Below are 20,259 nucleotides of genomic sequence, written 5' to 3'. Positions count from 1 at the left end.
TATTTCATAGAGTGAAACTGAGATGTATTAGTGAAACGTGAGAAGCACAATGAGGAAGATAGCTGTGAAGGGTAGCACTTCACGCTTTATGTCTATAATGAGTTATAATAACAAGATAAGTAATTAGGTCATGAAAACACCTGTACTAGCATTATCAGTAAGATACAGTGCTTTAGAGCAGTGTCAGCCCCATTTATTTCTTCATTTTAATTTTCTGATCTCTTTCATCCCACTCATTGTCCTCATTTGTTAGATTCTTTCATTTTTTTCTGCTCATGCTTTTCACTTCTGATATACATCACTTTATATTGATTTGCAACTTTTCATCCTGTCTTGCATTCTTCCTCACATAATAGTATCAGAGAAAGTAAGTAAACTGTTCATTATTTCAAGAGCAAATGCCATAATTGTTTATACATTTCTCTCAGTGTGAGAAAAGACAGTCAATGACTTCTCGGGAAAATGTTTGCCTTATCTACACAACTTGTACCCAAGCATGCACCTCTTTGTCTGAGGCAAACTGGTGACCACTAATCTCTCTTCAGGGGCCCAAAAATTTAGAAATCACATGGTGAGATACTGGGATTGTATGGAGGATGTGTAATGGCTTCCCAGCAAAACTTCTGCAGCATATTCGAAACAACTAGCAGGCCCATGCTGCCAAGAGTGTTTCGATTACACTGCAGAAGTTTTGCTGGCAAACCCTTACAAATCTTACATACAGTCCCAATATCTCACCATGTGTTTTCCATATTTTTGGAGCCCTGAAGAAAGACATGCATGGCCACTGATTTGCTTCAGATAAAGAAGTGCACACCTGGGCACAATCACGGCTCTGTACTAATACGTTAACTGAATATAAAGAAAACAGTAACATAAGAGAGGCTTATTTAGTCAATAATTCTTGACCATGTTTGTGCAATGTTAAATTTATTATAGATATGAATATTCTGAAGCATATGACAGTCTTATTCTGTGAGCAGTTTTCCCTTGCCCATGTTACGTGCTTAATTATTTCTGAAAGCTACACTGACAAAATGGAATCACAAACATTTAAATACATACTAAAATTCCAAGAAGCCTTCTGAGATGTCTGATTGATATATGAAGTGCTACCTGAAAGGCTTGCATCTAATATCAACAGTTAGAAGACTTACCTGTAATGATGTTATTTTTGAGTAATGTTGCTGCGTCATATCATGGTCAGTTAATGGATCCCCAGTTGAATCACTTATCTCAAAGCGTGAATAAAACTTCAGCATATCAAGCAACTGAAACAACACAACAAAAGTGTGAGCTGTAAAGTGAGAAATCTATGAAACGTGAAAGACAAAGGAATCTCACTTTTCTTTTTCACCGTACATTAATTTTATAGGACACATTTTCCATTATTATTCTTAGATGAATGTGCCAAAATTCACATAAAAGAATGTAGAACACCTTCACATAGATCAATAAAAAATTTTGTCATAATCTAAAATTAGAGAGCAAGTGCTCATTTAAATTAATAGCTGTCCTCTTGTCATAATACAACATACTCTGTGTAAAAATGAGTCATTCACAGACTAATGGCTACTCCCACAAGAGTATAAGTTCACACATACAAGAACACCACCCTAATAGACAGGTTAAGGTTACTCCACAGCCCAAGAGTAGCAGAGAGGCACCACAATCAAACAGTTGTTTAAACACATCTTTCCTCAATTATTATTCTTCACCACCTGTTGCACCTCCCCAAACCCACTCCAAGTCAAGTGTGAAATACACAGCACATCATAAATCATCATATTGTATCACACTACAATCCTTGCAAGTCTCCACACCTGCCATATCTGCTCGTTCTATATATTTCCCCCGTCATTGTACCAGCCTAAGGGTGACAGGTATATTTTGCTTTGTCTTCTCTGCAAGTCAGATTTATTGTGGTACTTGCAGTATTAAAGAAGATAAAAATTTTGTTAGTTCAATAATCCCTAGCCTGGTCTCATCACTTCACAATCACATTTGTTTCTATATTAATTAGAATAAAGTGGTTTCCTGCATAATGTTCAGTTTGATTAGCTGAGAACACATTATGACAGCCTTGATCTGAGCACTGCTCTGTTCAGTGGACAAATCAGGAAATGGTCACTGCGGTGTAAGTCATCTACACACTTCCCACCATTGAGTAATGGGTTGTAGGTCAGAAAGAAAAATGAAAGATCGGTGGAGGCCTTGTTCTAGTATTGAATTAGTTACTATGCCTCATGTTCAAAAGCCATACAGCATATGCTAACAAACCAAGTGAAGTGGCACAGTGTTTAAGGCAGTAAACTGTTTATTTGGGAGAAGCAGTGTTCAAATCCCTGTCCAGCTATGTCCAGTGAAAAAGGAGATGAGACCTTAGTGACAAGCTTAAAATAAGTGCATTTCAAAACACTCTCTATTAAAAAAGTAAAACAGGATGTGCTGTTTGGACATCATCACTTTACAGAGGAGACAAAGTGTTGTCAAGCTTCAGCGTTTTGTTTTCCACTGATAACCAAAGTCAGAGCACTCGGATGTGAATAAGGGCACCAACAGATGGGTGTCACAACGATAATGGGGTGATACTCCTGTCTGAGGATGTCAGCATAAGGTAAAAGATTTCCTTTAAGAATGGTGAAGGGAATATCACCGTGTGGTTGTGGATCCCTTTATGGTACATCTTATTTGTAGTGTTCATAGTGAGCTATTCCTTGTTACAAGCATCCAACAGCTGAAAATATAAGGTAAGCACCAAGTTAGAGCCCGGCATCCATATCTCCAGGGTTTCCATTTCTGTAGCTTTCTTTGCTAATCAGTCTGCAAGATAATTTCCCAGAATCTCTACATCACTTTGGGTCTAAATGAATGCAAAACGAACAGGTTCTGGGTACACTGTGACTTACAGCCTGAATGCTGCTTAGGGAGTCACTACAAATTGTGATATTTTCATGAGTGTGAGTACAAGTATAAAGGACAGTGTGGATAATGGTATTAGTTCTGCAGCAAAATCCTACACTCAGGCAGCACTGAGTGTTATTCGTGGCTCTTAGAATAGAGAGATAGCCTGTGTGATCATCAAACATTTAGCCATTACTACTGATCGCTGCCAAACCAGGAAATTCTCCGAGGACTGAGAGAAATGAACAGTGGAATGCAGGAGAGTCTACAGTTTCCTTTGGTCCGATGGAAACACACAGCCAGATTTTGAATGATATACACAGCACAAGGAGTTCACAAAAGTAACCTGATGATGGGGTTCACTGGAAGAAGATGGTGGTCAGAGTGGCTGCTACATCACCAAATGTAAGTTGCCATTGTGGGAGGCAAACCCTGTTAACGAAGAGGAAGTGATGATTTGGGTGTTAAGAGTAGCTGTGGCCACATACTGCAAATTTAGTAATATTTGGTGATGTTTGACCCACAGAGGTGGTATCTCAGCCTCTAACAGGAGGCTGTTCAGAGTTCTCATCTGAAAGGTGTTAGTTGTGATCCAATCCCATGGCAGTAAACAGAATCCAGTAGTTATTATGTTGAAATGGCAACTAATCCATAAGCCAGACATCTGTATTCCAGTCAGTCAGGATAAGACTTGTCATTTGTATAGATGCAAAAGGAAAGAGTGGTTCGCACTATGAGACAGCAGAGTGTGTTGATCTTTAGTTGACACTTTTTTTAAGCTGTCAAATATGTAAGAAACACGTCTACTGAGCATCAAATAAAAGCTCCAAAACCAGTATGATTCTATCACACTGAGCTGTTCGTTGCAAAGGTAAAGTTCTCGATGTGGATGAATGATTCTTTGTTGGTATAAGTGCATAACGCTTGTTTTCACAGTGTCCAACTGGAAAGCTGGGATGAGGGTCTAGGATCATGCTTCCCTGATGGCATCTTGTAGCTGCATTCCAGTAACATTCTTAGTTGAAGAAACTCATTACACCATATCAAAAAGAGATTCACTCAGCACAGACCATTGTGGGACTCTACTGTGCTGTGTATGGAGAGCACTGAAGAATGCTCCAACTGAGACACAGATCGAGGGAGGAGGGGGGAGGGGGGGAGGGTAGAGATGGAAGGACAGAAAATTCTGGATAAAAATTAGTAGGATGCCTCAAAATCACATTTGCAAAGTTCAATAATGAAGTGGTAAAACCGTCAAAGGCCTTCCTTAAGTCAAAGAAGATAGTAGTGAGGTGCTGGTGACAGACAAAAACTGCCCTTATAGCAGACTCCAATCAAGTTAAGTGGTCAGCTATGAATCTGCCCTTTGCAAATCCACATAGGCTGTTGCACAAAAGGCCACTCGTCTCAAAGAGTCCACCACAGGTATTGGGGTCATTATTCATTCAAGCAAATTACACAAAACAATCATAAAGCTGATAGGTTTACAGCTGCCCATTTCATACAGGGTTTTCCTAGTTCCAAAATGGGCTATCACGCTAGGTTGGAAACACACATTCACAAACCAGATAAAATTGAAGACCACAAGTATGAGGTATTAGTGAGCCATGGTTAGAAGCTGTAGCATTTGAGAGTCTTGATGCCATGTCATTGCTAAGGACAGCAGCACTGATGAGCTCCCATTCACTGAAAGGAGTGTTATGTGGGTACAGATGTTGAGTAGTGTTGTGTAGACAGAAGGTGGTGGGGTAGTTGTTAGATGTTGATGGTTGAGCACAGCGTGCTGCAAAACGTTCTGCCATAACAGTAGTGCCAGAATGAACAGTTCTGTCTAACAGGAGACCGGAAATGCTACTACTTAGCTGGCAACCAAAGATACAATGTAACTTCGCCCATATCTGTGAAGAAGAGGTACAGGTCCCTACAGTAGTGAGTTGCCTTTCCCAACATTCTTTATTCTGGTTTTTGGCACAATAGCACGCCTGGGCATGGAATCATTTAAAGGCAATAAGATTTAACACTGACAGTTGACACTTACACCATTTCAGTGCCCGTCTGTAATCTTTGATTACCTTAGCATTTTCCTGTGTCCACTATGGGACTGTTTTCTTATGACATGTTTCTGAAGAATAGGGAATCATCAATTATGTTGCTTTTAGTATTGGAGTAGTTGTGTCCTCTACTAAGTTGTCAATTTTCCCTTGTAGAGTAGTACTGGATGGTAGGGCAGGCTCAAAAACATGCAAATCGGCTTTCCTGAGGGAACACTATCAACAGTGCTTGGTTGATTAAAAGTGTGAGAAAATCATAACACTCAGAAATGATCACTCTCACAGGGGCCATTGTGTACCATCCATTGGGTTGAAGGGAGGAGGGTTGAGCTATAGACTGAAAGATCAATGGCTGTATATGTCCCATGTGCCACTCTAAAATGAGTTGGTGTCCCACTGTTTAGTAAAATTAAGTCAAAGTCTATCATTACTTGTTCCCGCTAAAGTACCCTGCTTAGAAGTTCTATTATTGCTACACAATATGTTGAGGGGGCTGAAGTCACCCAGGAGCAGAAAAGGTGGAGGTAACTGATGGATCAGGTCAGCTATCTCTTGATATGTCAGATCCCCATCTGGAGGGAGATAAACATTACAGGGAGAGTAACTCATAGTCGCCTCTATGTGAGCAGCCACATCATCTAATGCTATATTGAGTGAATGTTGTTCACTAAATATGCCCACAAGTACCAAAGTGCAGACACCACATGACATCCTTCAGGGTCTACTGTATTTTTTACAAAGGCATGACAATTACATAGGACAGGGGTATATATGTTTCAGGGACTCAAGATTCCTGAAGGGCCACACATACCACTGAACGTAAGATCAGTAAGTGTCTGCCTTCTGTCTGGTGTTGAAGGTAAACATTACAGTTCCCCTGAACAATGGCTGTAGGGGTACCAGGAATGAAGGGGCAGAAGCAAGAAGACATGTCACACTTCAGCCTTTACCTACGCCACTTCTTGAGTAGGAATGACAACAATGTGCATAATTTCAGTGTCAGTGCTTTATTAAAAGGCTTCTTCTACACACCGTGAGCTGCACTAGAAATTTTTTACTTGCCAAAACCAGTTTTCAGGTTTATAATCCCTCATCAGTGGCCTCTGGTACAAGGGAATGAACAACTGTATGTGCATCAATTTCTACAAAATGATAACTGATCTTATATAGCAGTAATATAAGTCTACTTACGTTATGCACTTCTATAGCAATGACAAGCTTGACAGTTAATACAACAGAATCCAAAATAAGTGTGATAACATAGTACACAGTTTGTACATTTACATTGTTGTTGTCAAATTTTAGGCAGTGACAATTCTTGATAATGTTTGACAAACCTGTCATATAGAGTAAACATGGTACTGACAGGTCAACGAGTCTACATTACCTGTCTTTCGTTATTTCTGTGAACATACTTATATAAATCTGTGACATACATTCATATAATTATGTAAATCCAATTTCTGACAATTGGAATGTGAAGGTAGAATGCACAAAAGAAATAAGATTGCGAAGAAATCCAATGTATCAGTCAAATTCGACGATTTTTACATGCACGACAGACTCCAAACTAAAATTATTCAGTTAAAACACTGCTGAAATTCTGATATACATCCTATTCTGTACCTCAGTTCATAAGTATGTTGTCTAGTCGTTTTGTGATAAGTGTGTTTATTTCAGTTTCTTCTAGAATAATAAATAAAATGCCTTTTTCTACTTTGTGGAAAATGGTGATGTTTTTGTTAATGTCATTAGCAGAATGCTTGCATTCTCTTAAATGAGCACTGAATGCTAAGGGATTGGCTTCACTAGAGTTAGTATTTTCTCTAAATCTCATTTTGAAGTTTCTCTCTGTTTACGCATAATAAAATTTATCGCAACCACTACATGTTACTTTATACATAACTGACATATATTTGGCTCTTATCAGTATTGTGTATAAAACATGATCTTATATTGTTCTCCATCCTGAAACCAATTTGCAGTCCAGTTTTCTAAAACAACCAACTTATTTTGTCAGAAATGTGACCCCAGTATGGTAAGATTATAAACTTATATTTCTCCATTAGCTTGCTCTCTTCTATTGTAATCTGATGTCTACTCTTACTATGTTCTTTCTGGTTTTTGAAATTAGTTTCGGGTCACAGCCATTGTGAGATGCTACCTTCTCCGGCGTATGTAATTCAATATTAATACTCACATTGTTTAAAGGGTATTTGATCATCCTGTCAATTGCTGAGCAGAAATTTGCCTCTTTATGGGACCGTGGATTGCAAGAACTGCTGTGAATTATGCAGTCAGACGATGATGGTTTCTGGAATATGTTGAAAAGATGAATATTTCCTTCTCTTTTAAATGTCAGGTCCAAAAACTTACAACTCGTATTTTCTTCATGTTCTGCAGTGAAGGTGATGTTCTTACGTAGCTGATTAAATCATTGATGATGTGACTTACCAAATGAAAGCGCTGGCAGGTCGATAGACACACAAACACACACAAACATACACACAAAATTCAAGCTTTCGCAACCAACGGTTGCTTCATCAGGAAAGAGGGAAGGAGAGGGAAAGACGAAAGGATGTGGGCTTTAAGGGAGAGGGTAAGGAGTCATTCCAATCCCGGGAGCGGAAAGACTTACCTTATGGGGAAAAAAAGGACAGGTATACACTCACACAGCGCTTTCGTTTGGTCTCCGGGTTATCTGGATACTTCCCACTAACACCAACCTGTCAGAACTCCGGAGATGGGAACTTGCCCTTCAGTATATCCTCTCTTCTCGTTATCCGCCAAGTTGCCGCCACTCATACCTCACCTGTCTTTCAACAACATCTTTGCCTCTGTACTTCTGCCTCGACTGACATCTCTGCCGAAACTCTTTGCCTTTACAAATGTCTGCTTGTGTCTGTGTATGTGCGGTTGGTTGCGAAAGCTTGAATTTTGTGTGTATGTTTGTGTTTGTTTGAGTGTCTATCGACCTGCCAGTGCTTTCGTTTGGTAAGTCACATCATCTTTGACTAAATCATTGATAACATATATTAGCTTCATCACGAATGCCACAGAACAAGAGTAGTGTATCATCTACATAACAGCAATAGTATATGACTTTCTTAGTTAGCTCATCAGAATTTTCAAAAAATTTGTTTTCAATAACAGAATATTTGCAAGTGTGCCTGACAGGCAGTTCCCCACAGCTAAACCTTCTTCTTGTTATATACTTGGCCATTAAAGGTAAAATAGTTCTGTGATATAACTAATTCAAAAAGGTTGCCTTATTTGTCAATTTCTGTATGACTCATTTTATTGAATTTGAATATGTCTGTTTTGATAAAGGATATAGTTTCAGCATTTGAGATGCTGGGTGTACATATTAGTGACATCTATGGAGAAGAATCTGCCATTAGTTGGGATGTGAATGTCTTTGATATGGTTTATCAGGTCTGCTGAGTTTTTAACTGTGAACATTTTGTCAAACATATAATTTTGGTTAATGATAACGTTAAGCTTTTTGCTTAATAATATGTTGAACTGTTTGTACAATTAACAGTCAGTCTTTTCTTTCCAAATTTTGGGTTGTCATTGCAGTTTGGGAAACTGAAGGTTCATCACTATACATTGGTCTTTTTCTCTATTAGTGAGCAGATTTCTCTATTAGTGAGCAAAAGGCTACACTTAGTTAGAGCTTTCTTTACTTAAACCTGATATTTATTACTGGGATCCCTATCAATGTGTATAATGTTATTTGTATTGAAGAAGGCTATGGTTTTTGGACATACTCCTCTTTTTTCCTCAAGAACGACTGTATTCCCCCTATCTGCCTTTAAAGCCAGAGTATTATGGGTAACCAATATTCTGTTAACACTATGTAAACTGCACATTTCTTCATAACATTTACTTCAGTTTTATGCATATTGTTTTTGCTGTATCAATAATCTTGGCTGCTTTGCTTGTAATACTGTTCTGTTCAACAATGAGAACTTTTTCAGCATCTAATGCTACTTTAATATGGCCAAACATAGACACAATAGGATTGGGATTTTGTTCCTGAGCTAAATTCTAGCTGAATCCTTCATGTGGTAAGCTGTGTTTTCTTGTGCTCACGTCTAAACTTGAGAGGTTGACAACTCTGTCATAAAACTTAAAATTATCACTACTCTTTTGTTCTAAGATGTTATTGTTAGAAAAGAGCACTTTAAATTTCTTTTGGTGTCTCTTTCCGACCTCTTGCCATTATTTTTCTACTAACTTGTTGACTGCTCTTAAAATATACTGAATGCAAATGTTTAATAAACATCTGAAAGCTGTGGTGCAGTAAGCATTCTCCTTTTTTAATGTCAGTGGTTGTTGGGCAGGGAGGGGGATGCAGCTGAGGACGCCAGGTCCATCTTCAGCTTTGATTTTTCTTGTCCTCTTTCTTCCTTTCATCTTTGTTCTCCTTGTGGAGTGTTAACTCCAGTTGGTAAATATTTTGTATATGGAGTGTTAATTCTGGTTGGTGATTATTTTGTAATGTATCAGAAAGGTATGATGAACAAGTCCTCCTGTGACCCACAGTCCATGTCTCCATAGAGCCTTGGCTGCTGTCATGATGTGTGGTAACATTAGCCTGTTGAGAAGGTACAGGGTTGGAACAACAACGTTCCCGGTGTGGGTACAGTGTAAATAGGGCAAAGGGGTCCTGCCCTGTACTTGAAGATGAATTCAGGTAGTCCCCAGCACCTGACATTGTGGGAGAAGCAGAGGAGTTCACTTTTGTTATAGATAATGGGTTAGTTACTGTATCCACAATGTTTGTGGTCATTTGAGCTGGTTTTTTTCTCTGTCTCAGAATACAGGAAACGGTCAAAGGTTTTGTATTATTGTATCTTTTTCTCTTTCTTTCACACGCTGCAGTTCACTAAATGAAGGGAATGTGGTTCTCTGAAGCTAATACATCCTGGCCATGCGTTATTGCAGTGCCTGCAATCTCCACAGTTGGGAGGTATGGGGGAAGCATATCGTCATGTGTCCAAAACACAGAATTGTAAATCACCACATGAGGAGTGGGAAGTATGGCTTTACATCACAGCAGTAAACCATTATTTTGACTTTTTTCAGATAATGCATCCAGTTGGAAAATAAAGGCTTCAGTATCCACTCTACTATCATTCCCCATCAGATATGGGAAATATAATGGACATCCCATTTTTCCAAGTTTGTAACATGAAATATTGATGAAAACTAACACAATCACGTTGAGGCTCTTGAAGATGGTGATAGTGACAGGGATGTCACAGAGCTCCTTGCAGGAGAGCAATGCCTGTGACAGGTGTCACTGCTTTAACTAGGATTCAATTACTTTGCATGTTGGTAATGAATGTCACTTCCCTGAATTTTTCTTCAATATGTGCATCAAAGAAAAATAGATTTCTGCTCAAACGTACAAATTGGGTACTGAGTGGGTATGTCTCACTATTTGTATTGATGTCACAAGCTGCAACATTATCACGAATTGAACAATGACCCAAATATAAAATAAATTTCCTTTCTTTCACGTAAAGGCCACAAATTTTTGTCATCAGACTACCAGTTTCGGTCTATTGACCATCTTCAGATCCGCAGCAAAAATGTATTTGCATTTTTCCCACACTTTGCTGCAGATCTGAAGATGGTCATTACAGACCAAAACCAGTAGACTGATGACAAAAATTTGTGACCATAGATGTGAGGTAAAGGAAATTTATTTGTATTGAGTTTACATTCATTCCATGGGTGACTAGAGAAGAGCAAGCCTTTGTTTGGCTCATATTTTTTCCGCACTGGACAGATTTGTTTTGTCTGGTGAAACAGCTAGGGCCCTATGGCTACCAAAGTGCAACAGTTTGATTCTCTTCATTAAGCTCATCTGGCATGACATCTCAAGCTCCAATCAGGGGCTCCCCCCTTGTGCAACTCCTTTCAACAGCAATGGCTGCCTGGTATTGTAATCACTATTTGACATCCCCTTGCCCCAAAGAGGACAAGCATACACTCCTTTGCATGGGGAGTTTGCAGCTCTGGCATCAACAGTGCACTGCCTACACTGTCAGGGGGTTATGATTATGCCGGAACCTGTCAACACCCCTCAATGAACTAGCACCTAATTCGACCACCCTCAAAAGAAATGCTTAAGATGAAATTGAAGGCAGTCACCAAAAGAAAGCACTACACCAAAAGAGAGTATTTTCAGTTACTGTTTTTTATATATTTGGTTAAGTTCAAAGACAAGAAAATAAATACAATAAGACAAATGAAATTATACAGTACAAAACTCTTTCTAGCAGGATATGTGGAAAAAACATGTTGCCAGTAATGGTTTACTCGAAAACACAACAGATAATGTGATCAGACTAACTGTTACTAAATTGAAGCTTAGCACTTTCATCCACTAACTCCTTCAATTGCACGATGGGAGAAATGTGCTCCATGGCGAGTGACCTTCCCAACATATCCTGCAAGCACAATGGTAGGTAAAATTTTGGATAGGTGGAGGAGGGGGGAGACAAGATGTCAAACCTGCTTCCAGGAACTGAACGTAAGTTATCCAAGAAAGTATGAGGAAGAAAGTGGAAAAAAATAAAAGCTTATAAAAGTAACCTCAGTCAGTGTTCAAGGGAAAAGCCGGCTTATAACATGGAAGCTGACCTATAGACTAAGAAAGCTGACTGATAGACCAAGTCAGAGAGAAGATGCGTCAGAGACTAGGATTGCAACACAAGAATGGCAATGTAATGGGTCAACATCCTGGGCTCATTATTGTGCATTTATCCACAAAAGTGAGCCCTTGTAGAGAGGACAGCTGGGGGGTTAGTCTTATGGTGCATATTAAGGTATTAGTATCACAAGGGGTCTCCATGCTTACAAGAAGAGCTGTGAGCCAAAGCAGTTTAAGTACTGCAGAAACACTAAAACCTTGGGTTAACCAAACCATATAGTAATCCTTAACATAACTGGTAGTATCAATGAAGCATACCAGCTGTAGGGGCAAAGAAGAAAGTTTAGGGTCTGAAATAACAACAAGGTGCTTGCAGTTGGAATTTATGCTCAGGACAATAAAGGCTGGGACAGGACATCAACCGCAACAACAGTCCTTATGAAGATACTATCACAGCAATTTTTTGAGAGTGATTTGGTGAGACTCTAACAAAGAGTAGTGAGGCAGTGGATGGATGGCTGGGTAATGATTTATAATACAAGTGGGATCAAGGACAATTAAACTGATGTTGAAAAGCTTTCAGACTTCGAGCTAGGTAGCACTGTCAAAAAACTGAACTTTTGACATTAATTATTCTCTTAAGCTCCCACCTATTTATAAGTGAAGAGTGGCCCAGTGTTTACCAACATAGCCACCTGCCTCAAAACCTGAGAGCTTAGTGTTTACCAACACTGTCACTTGTTTCAAAACTTGAGAACTTTCATCAGAAGTAAAATCAAGAAAGTATATTTTCATACACATTAATCTGAAATGTGTCATAAGTAAATAGAGGGAAGTCTGAAGTAAGACAGCATGATACTACATTTATAGAAAGTCACAGGGAAAGAACCATGTAGTTCAACCTGGTAAAACAAACTCACTACCAGCATGCAAAGGAAACACAAAAATTACATACTATCAATCTACACACATAATCAAAGAGAAAATAACAACGTTAATAAAGGATGCACAGCAGGATTAATATGTAAAACTCTAACTCTAAACATTCAAAAGCAAGAATAAAGAGAGGGGAGGAAATAAAAGTTCGAAATGTCACTAAGAATATGAAAAAAATATTTTAATGTTAAAAGAATAGTATGTGCATGGGTCTTGCAGTGTTTAGAGGGCCACTAGTGCAACTCTTTGGGGGCTGGAAAGCTGCATTTCCCTATTTGAGAACAAGACCAGGGTGTAAGATTTTTTTGGATTATGGGACACTACTTGTAAATCATATAATTTGTAGGACTACTGATTAATCATATTAACTGTGAATACTAACACAGAAAAGGTATTGAATCCACAGCAGTTTAAAGAACGATTCCGAAAAGAAAATCGTTGTGATTAAAATTGAAAACTGATCAGTATATATTAAATGGAATATATGTTGGAATCTTTTTGTTTTTGCTTTTCGTTAAATTTTCGCGTCTAACAATTTTCATCATTTTATAGCCAAGTGAAGGGGCATTTTAGGTGTTCTAAAAAAAAGGGGGGGGGGGGGAGAAGATTACTGACATTTCACGTGCAAATTCAATGCACGTGCTGAGAAACTCATTCACGAAATTCTACGGTTTGGCGAATGATGAAAACAATTTATAACTCTAGAAATCTTGGTGAATATGGTAATAATTTATTGAAAACAATTTAGAAAATATGAGGTTTCTTCGAGATTCGCGAGAAAACTGCTTTATGGTGATTCTGCTTTTTGTACGACGCGCCCTTTTACCTGAGCAGGTGACATTTCTTTCTAGTTCCCACAATTGCCGACGTAAGGGGGTTGTCTGCTGGGTAGTCCGAGAGATGGCAGCAGCAGTTGGCGACAGCAGAACGTTTAATGCCAGTTGTTAGGGAAGCTAGTTACCGCCATCATGCCACTCTTAATAATTTTGCTCCTGACAGCGTTGGCGACGCTAACCGGAAATGGGAACGCAACAGCTACCGACAATATCCACAAGCAAAATCTGCTACGTTGCTGCTATACAGAATCTTATCGCTGCAAGGACAACGCTACTTGGACACCTCCTCAGGGATTTTCGCTCATCGACAGCGTCCCACAGTGTGGCCCACGCTCCCTATGGCCAGTCTTCCACCAGCCGAAATCTCTGGACAGGTTGTATCTTCTGCCGCAGGGCATCCTACGACATATAGCCCTAAATCACGCCGAGCAACAGGTCGATCTAGAGGAAAATGAATATGCTGGCGCCCTCTATGTGGATTACAAGCCTGGACAATTCTGTCTAGACAGGGTGAGTACAGGAATAATGTGTCATACCTAGTTGACTCAGAAAGCCCACTGTGACATCATATGCACGCCAAGCAGGCGTTGCTATGACGACCGGAGTCTTCCGAAATGCGGAACAAAACGCTAAAATTATCTTCGAAAGGAAGAGGTGTCACGCTTCTTTTTACTACAATGATTATAACGCGTAAGAAATCTGGCGTTGCGACGACATAAACAAACAAGTGCGACACAAAAAACAGTTAATTGTTTTGCAATGCAAGGCACAATTGTTACCACGAAGCAATATTGTTACGTTTATAGAGCTACGGTCAAACTAGACAGAAGTTTTGGCAGAAATTCGTTTCTTGAAAACAATTCGAACTAATTCTAGAGTAAATTAACGAGGCTTCCTGACAAGTAATTTAAGGACGACGATAATTTGTGGAGCCGGGCTAGGAGTCTAAGTCCGCATGTAATCCAATATGCTCGAATGCTGTGTTGTTCGCGGACGCATTTCCTGTGAACTCGCTGTGTAGCACAACAGTAGAAATTTCTAGAGGTTATTTTAGCTACAGGCAAATCAGAAACAAAAAATATATATGCCTAACGCTCCCGTGATGATAGTGCGTAAGAAATCCAGCGTTACGATAACTTCGTAATGAAGTGCATGTCTACCGAGTCAACTTCGTATTTAAAACTCTGCATTGTTTATGCAAATATGTCTATTGTTTTGAGCGCAATATGAAATGCGATCAATCGCATATCGACAATGAACCACTGTAGCTTTGTTTACGTAGCAAGCAATTGTATAATACCATCTTTAATGTCAGTTTACTTACAACTTTTTTCGGAAAAGCTAGGAAGCTTTGAAATACATCAAAAAACAAAAATTAAATTGTAGCATGAAACATTTATTTCAGTGCCGTTCGTGATTTTTTCTGTTGAATGCCTGATCTACAAACAAACAAAAAATTTTTATACTTTAATTTATTGAAACACTTTTAAACTTTACTGCTATTGCATGTAGGGCCTAAGAAAGATTGAAATGCGGTAGAAGTTACACAGTAAAAGAAGTGCTGCATTATGGGCATTTGTTTTAGGCAGGAAATACAACATTCAGGCACAAAACTATCCGCCATGTAATTCGTAAAGTCCTTTTTAATAAGAATTGGAGTGATATTTTCCCTCAAATTCTCTTTATTCTATGTTCCTTAATTTCAATGTGATGTAGTATCTTACGAAATTTCTTCCCATAGTGGGAAAAAATCATTCAATAAGTTTCTCACATAAAATACAAATCTTTACTTCCAATCTATGCAGACAAACCATAAGGAACTGATGTGCCTTAGAACTATTTATTCCTCTGAAGTTTTTCATGTATCTCATTTTCAAGGCCAGTATTCAGGGATATGAAAAAGTTTTGCATTAACAAAAAGAAGATTATTAGAAGTTGCTTTAATAATTATCTTTTTCTGAATCATTATTAATGATTTGTGCTTAGTCTAACTACACCCAACATTTGTAGGAAATCCAGTTAAAAAGGTGCTAGTCACATTAAAGAGCTATTGATCCCTTACATCTTATTACATACTATCTCAGTGTTTACATGAACATGTTCTTTAACATAGAATGAAGTGACTGATTTCAGAAGAACCATAAAAGTGCCTCATTATGATATGGAAATGGAAAAGGGAGAAGTAAGTTGGGAAAGTATTATTACCATAATATGATGTTCTGAAGAGAGAGAGGAAGTTTGCAAGTAATTTTTTAAGTGAAATAAATAAGTTCTGGTAAATAAGGGCAATGCTTACATTCACAATAAAATGTGATATTGTAATTGTGCCATTTAGGGCACAGCTGATTCTGATTGCTTTGCGTGCCCACAGTTATGGATCAGATTTAAAAATAGGCTTACATCACCAAGAACTTTACAGGACAACTGATGAGTCACTATGTCTCATATTATAATGAGTATAGCTGTATGTAGAAGTTGGTTTGAGTTTTTAATATATTTAGCTTCTTAGAATTTTCCTGCTGCTCTTTTCTCTTTCTTTACAATCATTTGTGACTTTCTAAAATGGCTGTAATTTCAGCAGGAGCATTAGATTACTTTATTCTTCAGCACTGAAGAATTCATAACCATAGGTTTCTCAGGATTCAGTTTTCTGTAGAACACATGCTTTAGATTCTTACATCAATCGAAGAGGGCACCTAGTAGTTACTGAAGGTTCTTTCTGGCAGCTCCTCCTATTAATGGGCTTATATTACAAAAACTTTAGCACCAGTTGAGCAATAGTCATCTGTGACAAAGAGCCAGTTAGGAAGGAGTGTTTGCTTTTGTCAACAGTGTTTCATATGTTCAGCAGTTTTTGTTTCAACTATTCTTTGTCTTGAAAATACTTCTCTTTTAGGCCTCTTTTTGTTCTAGGGAACAGAGAAAAGTCACATGGGAGCTAGGATAGGTCGGGTGCAAAACAATTGCCATTCTGTTTTTGGTCACAAACTGCCTGACACTCAAATGTTACATGACCAGGAGTGTTGTGGTGGATGTGTTCATCTTTTGATTGCCACAATGCAGCTAGTTTGCCCATAGTGATTCATGCACTTGTTTTTTCACTTGAAGGTGGTTAATTGCATCCCCTTGGGGAACTATTTCCTGGTGCGTTATCCTCTCCAAATCAAAAAACAAACCAAGCAAGAGCCCTTTTCACACTGGATCCCACTTTTGTGTTGGCTGAGGTTATGTTTTGTTTTCATTGGCTGAGGTTATGAAGCATGCTGCCACTGACCGGGCTATTGCTTGGTTACTGGGCCAGGCCTGTACAATGATGATAGCACGTTGTGTACCATACACACAAGTGCAAAATTGTTAAACTTTTCGAATAGCATTTCTGGAAACAAGCACCTCAATCTAAATGATGCTTTAACATGGATAACAGTAGTTTAGGTGATTCAGAATAGTGTATTATGGAGACAACTAGCAGGGAAACCCTTATTCTACATCTGCATCTATATTGTGTCTTACTTTTCTGTTCTCTTTTGTATTACAAAAATTAAGTCCATTTTACGAAGTCTGAATTTTTTACTTACAATATAACAGCCTATAACACATTTCAACAGCTCTCCAACATCAAAGTATCAATGAACCTGTGGCAATTCATTACTCACTGTGTTACATTTTTATCAAAGTCAGCTACTACTTTCATCTTGGTTCTGAAGAGTATCCTGTTTTATAATATCACATGCATACTCATTATGTGACTGGTTAAAACTGTATACCAGACATGATTTGAGAGTACAGTAATTTTCCTGTTGAAACATCCCAACCCCCCCAGCAGTTTCAGGACCAATCTCAGAGCTACAACCCATCATTACTTCTTGTGTTTCTTTATCAAGTGGTGCAAAGGCAGAGGATTTGCTAAAAGTAATTATGTTAATCCTAGTAACTGTTCTGTACTGAGGTTAAGTTATTCACTCCGCTGTACCATTCATCACAAAGGAGCAACTTCTCAAGTTTAGCAAGGGAGCCTATATGGCGTTTAAATGGTTAGGAATGAAACAATAGTAAGGTGAAAAAGTTAATTTTTTAAGCATTTTCATACAGTTTAACTGAAAATATGCTGCCTGCTACGGGCAAGTGTTCAAATAACTCATTTGGTGCACAGTTTTAACTGTCACTCATATGCATATACAGAGTCACCCATATGCATATAACAGAGCTGTTCATCTATAACTTCCCTTTCTATACAGTTGCCAATGTAAATACTCTCCCTAATAATAAATGACAGCTAAATGGAGCATGGAAAAACTTAACTACACCTGAGAAATGTAACAGACAAAACTGAGCATTTATGAAGAAAGACCATAGCACACACACAAATCTGTTAATTATATTATCACCAAACGAGTAACGAAGAATAAATATCAAATCCAAACAAGATAATCAGAATCAAAATGTAAAAATATGTCCAGCATAACATAAAACAAGAAATGCAAAACAATAGCTATTAATAAGAAGAAACTGCCAGTTCAAAAATATATTCTTACTACAGACTTTCTTCAATGCTTAAAAAATGAAAGGAGTAAAGGTACCTCTACTCATAGTATCCAGACATCCCCAAAAATATATGTTTCTCATATTAGGTGCACTGTGCTGCCACCTACTGCAAGGCACTCCATATCAGCGACCTCAGTAGTCATTAGAAATTGTGAGAGAGCAGAGTGGGGCGCTCCGCGGAACTCACGGGCTTTGGACATGGCCAGGGGATTGGATATCACTTGTCACTTGTGTCATATGTCTGTACACGAGATTTCCACTCTCCTAAACATCCCTAGATCCACTGTTTCCGATGTGATAGTGAAGTGGAAATGTGAAGGGACACATACAGCACAAAAGTATACAGGCCAATCTCGTCTGTTGACTGACGGAGACTGCTGACAGTTGGAGAGGGTCGTAATGTGTAATAGGCAGACCTCTGTCCAGACCATCACACAGGAATTCCAAATTGCATCAGGATCCACTGCACGTACTATGACAGGTGGGAGGTGAGAAAACTTGGATTCCAAGGTCGAGCGGCTGCTCATATGCCACACATCACGCAGCTAAATGCCAAATGACACCTCACTTGGTGTAAGGAGTGTAAACACTGGACGACTGAACAGTGGAAAAACGTGTGGAGTGACAAATCATGACACACAATGTGGCGATCTGATGGCAGGGTGTGGGTGTGGCAAATGCCGAATTGGACAGTCAGCTAGAGCATTGGTTCCCTGTTTGAAACCCTCTGTAATGCATGTCCAAGAACTGAAATGGTCCTTAAGCATTCAGACAATGTTCTTTCTCCAGACTCTCTCTCTCTCTCTCTCTCTCTCTCTCTCACTCTCACGCACACACACAATTTATTCCACCCAGGACCTTCCACACTGAATTTTCTCACAATGTTTAAAGAATTATTTTTTGTGTTTTTGATGAATAAATCCACAAAAAAATACACTGTTAAGCCAAAACATTGTGACCTCTGCCCATCGCAATGTTAGATGCCTGGTGGTGGTGTAACAAAAGTATGTAGGCTAAGTGGAACAGACACGGACGAGAGCCCACCCTCGTGAATAAATGGGCTGAGACCACACTGCCAAGCTCTCCGAGACTACAGATGTGTGTGCAAGTTGCGTTTGTGTGTGTGTGTGTGTGTGTGTGTGTGTGTGTGTGTGTGTGTGTGTGTGTGTGTGTGTCTGTGTCTGTGTGTGTACTGCTGACGGAGGCCTTAATGGCCGAAAGCTTTAATTGTGTGAATATTTTTATTGTGCCTATCGTAACTCAGCATCTCCACCTTCACTGGTATTATTACATTCCATCCTGGCTTTTCCATTGTTTGATACATAATGTGTTACAAGTACATATATGGACACATATTTCCAAGTTGCAAAAACGTAAGTCACATTTTGAAGAAATTGTCAGTAGTCCTTTGTTTTAAAATAGAATCTCAATTTTTTGGAGCAATGCCACACCATCTTCTAAGGAAGCATGGTGTCAGTTGGAGTAGATTCTGCATGCTTCTCAATATAATGCAATGTGACATCTAGCACTGCCAAACCCTCAGTGTGAGTGATCACAGGGTACAGTTTCTTCAGGCAGTTCCTCTCATCACTGTCCTCTGCAGGTTCACTAATAATTTCAACATTCGCAAGATCGATTCACTTCAAACTGTTTATCAATTCTGAAACATCACTTGCATTCACAATTGCTCCTCCAGCAAGCTTTTTCATCAGTTTTGCCAATGGCAGGTCATCTTTGTGTCTGTGTATACTATAGGTATCTGTTTCATTCCAGATCACTGTAAAATCTGGTCCCAAGACTTTTAGTGTCTCCACCTTAGTTCAGATCATGAACCGATTATCCAGTAAACTACATCCATTCCCATAGGGCTTTTTATATATTAAAAAAAGAGAGAGAGAGAGAGAGAAATTCTTTGATCGAAACTTCCTGGCAGATTAAAACTGTGTGCCCGACCGAGACTCACACTCGGGACCTTTGCCTTTCACGGGCAAGTGCTCTACCATCTGAGCTACTGAAGCACGACTCACGCCCGGTACTCACAGCTTTACTTCTGCCAGCATCTCGTCTCCTACCTTCCAAACTTTACAGAAGCTCTCCTGCGAGCCTTGCAGAACTAGCACTCCTGAAAGAAAGGAGTAGCTCAGATGGTAGGGCACTTGCCTGCGAAAGGCAAAGGTTCCAAGTTCGAGTCTCAGTCGGGCACACAGTTTTAATCTGCCAGGAAGTTTCATATCAGCGCACACTCCGCTGTAGAGTGAAAATCTCATTCTGGAAACATCCCCCAGGCTGTGGCTAAGCCATGTCTCCGCAGAATCCTTTC

The 20,259-nt window shown here is 39.1% G+C and overlaps 2 protein-coding genes across 3 annotated transcripts in view; one reads left to right on the top strand and one right to left on the bottom strand.

The window, feature by feature from the left end:
• Window positions 1-20,259, bottom strand: part of LOC126480306 (RNA helicase aquarius) — a 346,791-nt gene that overhangs the window by 207,530 nt on the left and 119,002 nt on the right. The window contains exon 7 of the mRNA XM_050103855.1: window positions 1,158-1,271. Coding sequence (XP_049959812.1) covers window positions 1,158-1,271 — 114 coding nt within the window. The remainder of the gene's footprint in view (window positions 1-1,157; window positions 1,272-20,259) is intronic.
• Window positions 13,473-20,259, top strand: part of LOC126480322 (probable G-protein coupled receptor Mth-like 5) — a 125,441-nt gene continuing 118,654 nt past the window's right edge. For both annotated transcript variants that reach the window (XM_050103857.1, XM_050103856.1), the window contains exon 1: window positions 13,473-13,907. In XM_050103857.1, coding sequence (XP_049959814.1) covers window positions 13,530-13,907 — 378 coding nt within the window. In that variant the 5' untranslated portion in view covers window positions 13,473-13,529. The remainder of the gene's footprint in view (window positions 13,908-20,259) is intronic.

Source organism: Schistocerca serialis, chromosome 1 (genome assembly GCF_023864345.2).
Source record: "Schistocerca serialis cubense isolate TAMUIC-IGC-003099 chromosome 1, iqSchSeri2.2, whole genome shotgun sequence".
NCBI lineage: Eukaryota > Metazoa > Arthropoda > Insecta > Orthoptera > Acrididae > Schistocerca > Schistocerca serialis.
This window is presented reverse-complemented; position numbering and strand designations above follow the sequence as displayed.